Source organism: Pimephales promelas, chromosome 18 (assembly GCF_988280905.1).
Source record: "Pimephales promelas chromosome 18, fPimPro1.hap1.1, whole genome shotgun sequence".
NCBI classification, from domain to species: domain Eukaryota; kingdom Metazoa; phylum Chordata; class Actinopteri; order Cypriniformes; family Leuciscidae; genus Pimephales; species Pimephales promelas.
In genome coordinates, this window is record NC_142786.1 from 1,052,060 (window position 1) to 1,062,750 (window position 10,691).

At 36.0% G+C, this 10,691-nt stretch overlaps 1 protein-coding gene across 1 annotated transcript; it reads right to left on the reverse strand.

The window, feature by feature from the left end:
- Positions 1-241: 241 nt before the first annotated feature.
- On the reverse strand, positions 242-10,270 carry LOC120475085 (zinc-alpha-2-glycoprotein). Its single transcript, XM_089123013.1, has 8 exons — positions 9,455-10,270; positions 8,997-9,236; positions 8,658-8,921; positions 7,787-8,071; positions 7,295-7,401; positions 5,405-5,528; positions 3,481-3,593; positions 242-1,167 (listed from the first exon to the last, which is right to left on the reverse strand). The coding sequence occupies exons 1-8, from the start codon at positions 9,507-9,509 to the stop codon at positions 1,060-1,062; spliced, it is 1,296 nt and encodes a 431-aa protein (XP_088979139.1). The 5' UTR covers positions 9,510-10,270; the 3' UTR covers positions 242-1,059.
- Between the last annotated feature and the right edge of the window lie 421 nt (positions 10,271-10,691).

Here is a 10,691-nt window from a genome sequence, read left to right on the forward strand (position 1 = left end):
GTTATGCTAATCTTTGCTCGCTCCTTTTTAAGTTATTTTGAGTAAAACCGCAAAAAAATTCACGAAGCACATACAAAAGACCTGGACCGGAAGCGATGCGACCTGTTTTTACAGAATGCGGAAGTAATTGTGCATAGAGACTAAATTATCATCAGATCTCCAGCGGTTTGTCTTTGAGGATCTCTCAAGCAGACACATAGGAATCATCATTCTGTCAATTCTATGCACAGATTAAGTGTTAGATAATAAAATACACAAACTCTCTCTCTCTAAAGGGATCCAAAAACAACGGACACTTTAGTCAAGCATTAATTTATTATAGTTCATGGAAACAGATGTTGTACAAAAAGGTAGGCTACAGTAATGCATTTATTAGACGTCTGTATCTAGAGACTTACATTTTTTTTTTTTTTTTTTTGTAAATGTGTCCTGTAAACATGTTTTCTCTCAGCGAAAGATCAGTCCAATATCGCTCTATCCTCCACACATCCTAGACTAGGCCTATATGTCATGTTGTGCTTCAGTCATGAGTGTGACTCACACACGTGATCGACAGATGAACCTCGTACTCACTTCATTGTTGTTAAGATTGTGCAGACATTCAGCTTAGTAGCAATCAAAACTCAAAGAGGACAAGCTTTTAAGCTAACTTTGCATTTTAAACATTTGCTCTGTCCATGCAATAAATGCACAAATCATAAATAAATAAAAAATTCTCATGCCATTTTTAAAAAGATAAGCCCAGTTCACAAAAGCCTAAGGGTCAATTATTTGACTATTTTAACTATAAAAACGTGTGTGTGTGTGTGTGTGTGTGTGTGTGAAGATGTGTGTGTGTGTATATATATATATATATATATATATATATATACACACACACGTTTTTATAATATATATATATATAAACGGACCTTGAACCGTTTGGTTCCCATTGAAGTCCATTATATGGGGAAAAATGCTGGAATGTTTTCATCAAAAACCTTAATTTTTTTTTCAACTGAGGAAAGAAAGACATGGACATCTTGGATGACACGGGGGTGAGTAAATTATCAGCAAAAGTTAAAGGAGTGCGACTCCAATCTCGTATTTGACCAGAGTAACGTTGGCTTGCTCCGTGTCCGGAGTCGGGACTGAAGTCAGTGATTCTACAGCATTTTGACTATGAACCTGAAACAGAAGATAAAGCAGACGTTTATACACACTTCAGCATATTATATACGCTTTAACCTCTTAACTGCCACCCCCCTTGTCCATTGAAAATGCACATTTCGGACTTAAATGGTTGTAATTCAAGAATGCTTTGCAATATAGACGTAAGACTGGTCTCATTTTACAGAAGACATTTGGCAGATTTTTGTAGAAGTGAAATAAATTAAGAAAGTGAAACAGAAAAAAAAAACATTTTAGTAAGAAGTTTGATGTAAAAAAATGAATTATTCATATTTTATATAAAATATATATTTTCAAAACCTGGGCTACTCTAAAACTGCGAAAAAATCAAAGCCAAAAATCTGAACAAGTTGTGTTTAAAATTTTAGGTTGATATCTCAGTTTTAGTGAGATGTTGTTTGGGCGCAGTACCACTCTTTTTCACTAGGGCACAACCAGACTCCATTACTGCCCATATAAGGGCGCCTCCATTTCCATATGTGTTTTGAGTGATATGAACCATTATTTTCACAATTTTCATACAATTTATGAAGTAGAAATCCTATTCAGAAGTAGTATGGGAAGTTTGGCAGATTTTGATATGAATTCAACCTCTAAGAAACAAAAAGAACACACATGCGCGTGAGTTATAGCTTATGCCACATCACAAATGGTGATTTTTTTTTTTTCGTAATATTTAAAACATTTTCAGACCTTCTTTTTTTTCTAAAATAATTTAAAGGTGCCATCTGTAAAAATTGAGGTTAAAATATCCCAAAAATGAGCAACACGCATCAAAAGATTGAGAAGAAATAAGGTTGATGATGTCATTAAAAAACTGACAAGTAATAGTGCTGCCGAGATATTAACCAGAATTAGCATGCTAAATTACTAGCCCCGGCCCGGCAGGTGTCGTAATACCAGTTTCGACCATGGGAGGCGGTATGCGGGCGGGCAACGTTACCACCAGCCAAACTGCAGTACACGAGTAAGTCGCGCTCGCGCCAGCTTGTGTGTACTTGAACCTGACGTCAGTCGTGTGGAAAATACAGCCCACTACTACATTTCAGTTCAGGGAAGAGTTAAAAAAAAATGATTGGTCGATATTATGCATGAGGAATACATTTTGGTAAGTTGTAGCATACTGTATCTTTCAACAGTGTTCGTGTTCTTTTACCATTAGCTAGTAGAGATGATCGGTTCACGTGCGCTAGGGATCTGTCGTGTAAAGCGCCAATACTGCATTTATTGTTTGAATTGCGTAATAAAATGAACAGAATCTGAGAGCTGACATCGGTCTCCGTGTCCTTTTCTGTGCATGACAAAAATGTGTGGCGTGAAAGTGTGTGAAAAGTGTTGTGAGAGTTGGCAGCTCTGAAAGACGCTAGCTTGGTCCACATCAGGGAATTGCTGTCTGTCAAATTAATTCAAACTAATGATAAAAATGTAATATGAACAAATCGAATATCATAAAACTAGAAATAATAGCCTGGGCTTTAATTTTCCCATATCGTCGAAATGCACCGACTTGTCTATGAGACGGCCCTTATAATTTAGTATTGAGATGTTGTTCATTAAGTCTCTAATCTCTGAAAATCTCCAAATGCTCCACGTGAAACTGCGGTCTTCCAACCTTTTACTATCGCGTCAATTGATTTGATTAATATGCACGAGGGAGACAGAGCAACACAGCACTCGCCCATATTGTTTGAAGACATGAGAGAGCGCGTGGCCGTGGAGGTATTTCTGGAGGTATACTGCCCCCATCTGGTATGGAACATGTTGTATGATTTGATTTTAAATCCCATTTGGCACCTTTAATGGATGCAATCTTTTGAACTCTTGGCATGAAAACACACAAATTTTTCAAGATTTTTCATGTTCATTGCTATTTCAAAATAAAGGTCTGAACACGCTTCATGAGTATGAAAATATTCTTGTTGCAAATTGATAAATTACGGCTCCTGTGTAATTTATTTTGAAAATCATTCACCAAATATGGAAACTAGAGATTGTAAGCTTTCAAATGATATATAATTTTGTCAATATTACTTAAGGTCTTTTCTAAGATATTATTGTTTTAAAAATATAATGGCAAGCGTCCCCCCCCCTGTGGGACGTGACAGTTATGCAGGATTCAAGACGTTAATGCATTAATCTTACCATAGAGTCATTTTAAACAAATAATGAAAATCATCATCAAATTACAAAATCAAAATTTCTATTCGTTCAGATGTTTCTGCTATCAATCTGTCCATCCCTGATTCGTGCATTTTAAGATGTATTTTAAACTGTTTCAAAACAAGATAATGATCATGTTGGACATCTCACCTTTTGCACTTTAAAACAAACCCAACCCAATATCCCTAGAGCTGCGAGCAGAGCTAATACTCCTGCTATAAAACACCATCGAGACTCTGTTTCTCCGCCAACACTGCTTCTGTCTGCAGAATAAACACATCATATGCATTCCACATGGTGGAGTGAATTAAAGCACTTTAATTGTTTGTGGAAAGCAATATTAATAGCACTGACTTGCATATAGTTTCATATGTAATGCAGAAGCAGTGTTACTGTATAAAGGCCATTCTGCACTTCACTCAAAAATGAAAGCAGTTTACTGTAATCATCAGGAGATTTACTAGCAAACATCTGGAGAACCTGGCACACAGAAACAAAATCATAAGGAAATTAACAAATAAATAAATAAATGTTCTTCATATTCTTAAAAATAAAATAAATACATCAATAGCTATTGAAATAAATAAATAAATTTAAAAAAAGCCCTGTAAACACTTTTTTTTTTTTTTTTTTTTTTTTTGCAAGACTAAGTGTGTCCAATCGAGTAATCAAAAGTTCTACACACACTTGCGGTCTTTACGCCTACTATGGGCCAAACTGAGGAAATACGTCATGCAAGTGGTATTTCATCAAACCAAATCATTTTTTTTTTTAATAATGAAAAATGCCTTTTTTTTTTTAATGAAAAAGTTAATAATTGTATTTTATCGAAATATATTTTAGTTTGTCTTGTATTTTGATTAGATCAGATAGCATTTTAATCTATGGTGATGTTACAATGAACAACTCGCATGCAGTGAACCGCCATTAGTTATGGGGCATGTTGTCACATTTCACTTCCATTCTCTCGTCTCGGGGTATATCAAGAAAAAAAGTACAGCAAAACCACATTGTATTAGACATGTGGGACATTAATGTTGGAAAAAATAAATACTATGAACCCTAAGTAGATTTACACAAACTGGGTAGGCAAAGTCAAAAAGCATTATAACTAATATAAGTATACACTTTTCCCTACTATCCCTACAAGTGTGGGATCGATACAGTTCTGTCTAATATCATTAAACCAATTAGCCAATGAGAACACAACTTGTTGTGTCATGTGTAGCCTAGTCAACAGATTCACATATTGATCTATAATATAAGTTATTCAAGTATGTGATCATAATGTAAATGTACTACTTGAAATTGAAATATATTTAGGGTGTTCTGTTTAGAAAATATAAATTATGTTATAGGGATAATGCGTCCTCCATAATCATTTCGCTTTTTATGGACCGTTTTTATTATTATTATAATGATAATGAAAACAAAATCAGTCCGGAGGCTTCAAACGTCATCGATCAGGTGGTATTGTGATTTCGATCAGCATTGGCTACAGTGTGTGACACATTGAGTATCAACAGTCCCATCACTGCAAGGCACTTACACAACCCACACATCCCAAGAGAAGCTGTTTACGTTTGCATTAAGATGCTTTTCGGTGATCCGAGCAGCACAAAAGTGGTCAGCTAATGCAGTTAACAGGTAGCAACTTAATGCGTATCAAATGAAGTGCGCCTCCTGTGCCCATGATGCACTGCGGAGTGGTTGTCGACAGATAAGATTCCCCGTCATCAGTCATAGCCATCATCACTTTCAGCGCACTAATGGACTACCACTGTTGGCTACTGAACGAACCCGTGTTGATATCCGGCTTACGCGAATAAATAATAATAATAGTAGCCTAACGTAATATAGCCTAATTAATTCACAGATTTAGTCCTATACTCAGCTAACAATTTAATTTTACGTTCAGGAATGTTATAGTTTTTGGTTCCCAAGAACGTCTCGCTGATCCAGTAAAGTTTTCTAAATGTATAGCTATAGAAAATATGTATAGGCTATATGTAGCTAAATATAACGTTCCGTGTGTTTGCTGGGGCTATAGCAGAAGTAAAACTACTGTTCTTACCTTTGTGCTCCTCTTGATCCCCATCGCATAGAAAAGGGTGAAATATAAGCCAAACCATAAAAAAAACTATAAAGAAACTGTTTTTAAACGTGCGAACCATTTTACTACTGTTTATATGTGTCATTTAAAGGCCAGCGTCTCTAGTGCTGCTGAGTCACTGTGCCGAAGGACAAGCTTTTAAACACTTTCGTTTTCTCATTTAAACAACATCATCATCATCATCCTCATCTGATGAAGATTCTTGTACTTTTGCAGCTGTTTAGTGAACTCACACACTTTAAGATCATGTTAGGCTACATTCGGTTTTTTTTTAAGTATGTTGTTTTCGCTGCTTTTATGGGATAGTTCAAGACATGTATTTCTTTTATTGCACACTGAACACAACACATAGCTAGTCCACAGAGGCAAATTTATACATTTGTCAGACACTTTTATCAAAGATACTTGAAGCTGCATACATTTGATCATGTATTCTCTGGGAATCATGGCATTGCCACTGTTATCACCATATATATATGTCGTCTGCACCTGGCGGCCATCTTGTCACAGGCAGCTCGCTCACTCGTAACATTGTGTTAATGGTACATGTACTATTTAAATGACCATAACTTGCTCAATTTTCTACCGATTTTCAAACGGTTTGTAGCCTAAACGTCAGAGATGTAGTTATGACAAATAAATAATAAATAAATAAATAATATAGCCACGACACGTTAATAACGTTTATAAGAAACCAAACCGTTTGTAAATCCGTCAAGATTTCAACGAGATAAGAGTATTTGTGTTCGTGTTGACCACTCATCTTACATCAGCTTGTCTGTGACAAGATGGCCGCCGGTGATGACGATGGAAACTCCGCCGTAACACATCTAGCCTTTATATACATAAAGCTTTATATACATATTGGTAATTTAGTAACATATGTTTTTGTAAATGATTTAGACTGTCCATCTTTGCCCCAATATCAAATATCTCTTCTTATGATCTTACATGGATTTTCTTTATTACATTTATTGTAATTGATTATTGAAACAGGCGCATTTCATGGCCATTAATCACATTTTAGTTTAGAATATTTTATCTAATAGGACTGCAATACATTATATTATATTGCACATTTAACAAGCTATTGTGCACATTTATGCATACACTCATATCTCTATAGGCTACATTTGATCATGGGAATCAAATCCATGACGTTGGGATTTTTACACCATGATCATGATTATCCGGGTTACAGGATACCTCTGTAAGTCGTAAATGTTACGAATATACTAAAAATCACCCCAAAAAATAAAAACACACAGACAGCAAGCTTCCCAAACCTGATTCAACATGTTTTACAGAGAAGAAAAAAGTCTCCAGACCGGATTTTAAAAAAGCCATTTGAAAGGAAGGACTTTAACTTCTGAAAGTGGATCACAATCACAATAATAACACTTACAGTAGATATGTATTGGACTATAACCAGCAAACAGAAGCTCTATACAGTGAGGAATGCACAGCAAAGGCCTATCTTAGTATGATAGAGATACAACGGCAATGACTCGGACAAAACACGGTTTGAATTCTACAATGTGTGGCATACAGTAAATGTCTCTCTTTTTAGAAAGCATTGAGTTCCTGAAGAGTGTAAGACTGTCACGTTGATCTTTTAGACGCTATTTGCCGCTTAACATTTCAAATGCATCTCTTACGAACACTTTTAGGACAACTGATGTGATCCTGAGGCTTTCGCATGTGTAAAACACTCTCACTCGCTGTTTATCCGACTTAAAGATGCAGAAGATTATACACAATAAAAACAGTGAATTCATTTTTTTTTAAATATCTTTTTGAAAGAATATTTTTTTAAAAACAAGAGATTTAAAGCAAAGATCATGTTGAATAACTCGCCATCTTTTTTTGGATGCAGCAACCAATCACAATGACAGCTAGAGCCGCTCCAACTCCTAGAAGACACTGACATCCGGTTTCACTGCCAATATATCTTCTATCTGCAGAAGGAAGAAAAGAAATAATTACAGAATTTTAATTGCACTAAATTATTATAGATATTTAAACACAGAAGACATTATAATGCACGTTTTAGATCTCAAAGCTCATTGCCCAGTTTTCTATCAGGATATCCTTCCAAAAGATCCCACTAAATGCAAGTTTATTTTTCTTAATTGCTCTAAACATGCTGGTGCTTCCAAATCTCGTGTCAAAGTGTTTGTGACGGTGAAATTGAAGATAAAAAAAAATAAAAACATTTCATGGCCCATTTGATTATTAAAAACATCAACACTTCTCTTCTTTCCACAGATACTGATTAGTATTCAATCTTCATATATATACAATTTAAATCATAATCACAACAAAATGCATGTTGATATTTACTCCACACTGTTACAACCGGTCGTGATTGAGTCAGACCGCTGTGAGTGACCAGACAGTCGTAATATCCTTCATGGTTTTTGTCGATCTTCACGCTGATTCTCTTCTGAAAGGTTTCATCATGATTTGGTCTGATTCCAGAAGATGTTTGATCCTCAAGATTAATTCTGTTCAATCTAATGTTCATCTCAACATCTCTGGGGTAGAAACCAGTGGCTAGACAGGTCAGAAGCAGCTCACCGCCATCATCAGAAAGTTTCGGCACAAAAGCGTGAACATGTGGAGGAACTGGAGAAGGAAATCATAATGCAATTAGCGAACAAACATTTACAAAGAATTGAGTTTTCTCATGTTGCTGTGCTGTTAAAAATCTAGGGTTTTGTTCCAAAGAAATCGGCAAGTAATGAAAATTAGTCTTTTAAATTTATTCTTTAATAACATCTGCTAACTAGTTGGTGGATCTAATACTTCAGTAAGCTGAGAGGAATCCAATGTGAAAATCATCCAGATGAACCATTGATTTGCCTAACTCGTTTACACGCCACACTGGTTCTGCACTAATAAACACAAAGACACGATTACATCTAAAAGTGTTGAGAAAACCCAACCCGATCTCACAGGAATTCGTACGAATTTTACGAGGTGGCTAATTTGTAACAATTCGTACGACCTCACTCGTACATATTTTACGAATTAGCCAATTCGGATTAATTCGTACGAATGACCTACCCCTGACCCCGCCCCTAAACATAACCGTCACGTGGGTTTAGACAAATCGTACAAATTCATACGAGTGAGGTCGAATGAATTAGCCACTTTTGAATCACTCGTACGAATTGGTCGTGAGTTATGTGGCAAAACTGGTAGATCTTACTCTGTTTTGTGTTGTGAAGCGTTGAGATCCAGTCAGTGCAGGTCTTCAGATAATTTTTGATAAACTGGTTTCGTTCTGTTTGAAAATCCCATTTCATTTTAGTTTCTTTGGCTTTGGGGCTTTTATCAATCCACTGCGCGGTGTCATAATCAAAGGACATAAAATCTTCTCCATCAAATCCATAATCATCAAAGACAGTCAGATTCACTGATCCGTCAGGAAGTTTCTCCAGTTCACAGCCAATTATTCTCTGAAGAACATGACCTACAATCACAGATCATGAGAAACTCGCAGTAAATAATATAATGTCTGATAATAAGAGTAAAGCATGAATCTCACCAGGACACAGCGAGTGTGTGCAGTCTGACAGAGTCCTGATCTGACGTATGATAAAGTCTCTTGAGTCAGCCGGTTCCTCAAGTGTATTTGTCCAGTCGTGTGCACTCTCTTTTATCCAAACTCGTTCTTCATTACTGAAGTGTTTGATGCGTCTGTCGTCATAAACACACACACCACTGAACTCGGGGAATGTGTGTGTTCTGGTCAGGACTGTAAACTTGTAATGGAGGAAGTGTTTCTCTGAGGAACGAAGCAATGGAAACACGTGAACAACTAAAATGTATTTATAAAGAACAAATTAGAATCAGAACGCAATTTGTAAAATGATATATAGGTGAAGTGTGCTAAAAAACAACAACATGTACAATATAACCTGAAAACAAACTCCAATTGTTTACGTATCTGTCGATCAGAAGGAAGTGCTGCATATGGAAATTAAAAAAGCTTTTTTTTCTTACCTTGCTGTGCATCGCTTAGAAAAGAGCAAAAACATAAAAAACTAAATAAAATCATTCTTGTGTGTGTGTGTGTGAGTTCACTATTCTGCTCCTAGTGGACGAGGTTAAATGTAAAAGACAACCTCCAAGTATGGGTCACAACAGTTACACAATCATGTCATGTCTCTTATGTCTGAAATGTTTTGCATCCTGCATGATTAGGTAATGAGAAACATGAACTCTCGCTTGACAATTCCTAAATGTCTTCCTCTTGAGCAGCTTCTGTTTAAAAGCAGCTTCCTGTTATTGAGCAAAATAATTACAGCTCTAAGACAATAGTGTCATTATACAACACAATTCAGTTCTGCTGGAGTTTATATAAACAGTGCAGTGCAAATATATTGCAGTTTATCTAAACATAACAAAACATAAAATAAAAGCATGACGTGGCCCCAGACTAACCCATGGTGAAAAAGACGTACAATTAGGCTAAGTGTGTTAAAAATGTACTTAAATATGTTTTTAATACAATACAAATATAATGTAATGCATTTTTAATACACTTAATTGTACATCTTTTTCACCTGGGAAGGCTTAGCAGACATGACGTGAAGAGACTCAGGCTTGGCAGATATGACGTGACCTGGTTCTGGGTGCAGGATACGGCTCCTCATCCGCTATTTATTCTAACTACAGTTTTTGCTGTTGTTGTTGAAAGAATATTTAATCTCCTTTGACTATCGGACACATGCTGTATTCAAATGAGCTGAGGGAAATGACTGATATCAATCAAACCTAAACTGCACCAGGTTCAACACATGAACACACAAGTTACTTAAAACTCATTTATTTCTCAGTATTTAACACATTGTCCAAAGAAGCACATTTGCATAGGTAATCCTTGCGGATTTTGTTGCGTTCAATTTCTCGATCCCGTTTCATTTTCGTTTCTTTGGGCTGTTATCAATCCACTGCATAGTGTCATGATTAAAGGACATAAAATCTGCTCCATCTAATCCAAAATAATTAAAGACAGTCGGAATCACTGATCCATCATCCAGTTTACAGCCAGATATTCTCTGAAGAACATGATCTACAATCACAGAACAACACACACAAACGTATATTTATTGACAAATGATAAATGACACCTCTGTAATTGCATAAGGTAATATGTTGATTAATGCTTCTCTCTTAACATCTAAACTCACAAGAACAATATGCAGATGGTGTGCACTTTGTCAGTGTGTGCATCTAG

What these genes read in the sequence shown, in the direction of transcription:
- LOC120475085 (XM_089123013.1), bottom strand. Translation starts at nt 9,509, where the DNA reads ATGATTTTATTTAGTTTTTTATGTTTTTGCTCTTTTCTAAGCGATGCA. An exon ending in TCTAAGCGATGCACAGCAAG is followed by an intron (nt 9,237 to 9,454) that starts GTAAGAAAAAAA and finishes TTCGTTCCTCAG; the next exon opens with AGAAACACTTCCTCCATTAC. An exon ending in TTTGTTTTAAAGTGCAAAAG is followed by an intron (nt 1,168 to 3,480) that starts GTGAGATGTCCA and finishes CTTCTGTTTCAG; the next exon opens with GTTCATAGTCAAAATGCTGT.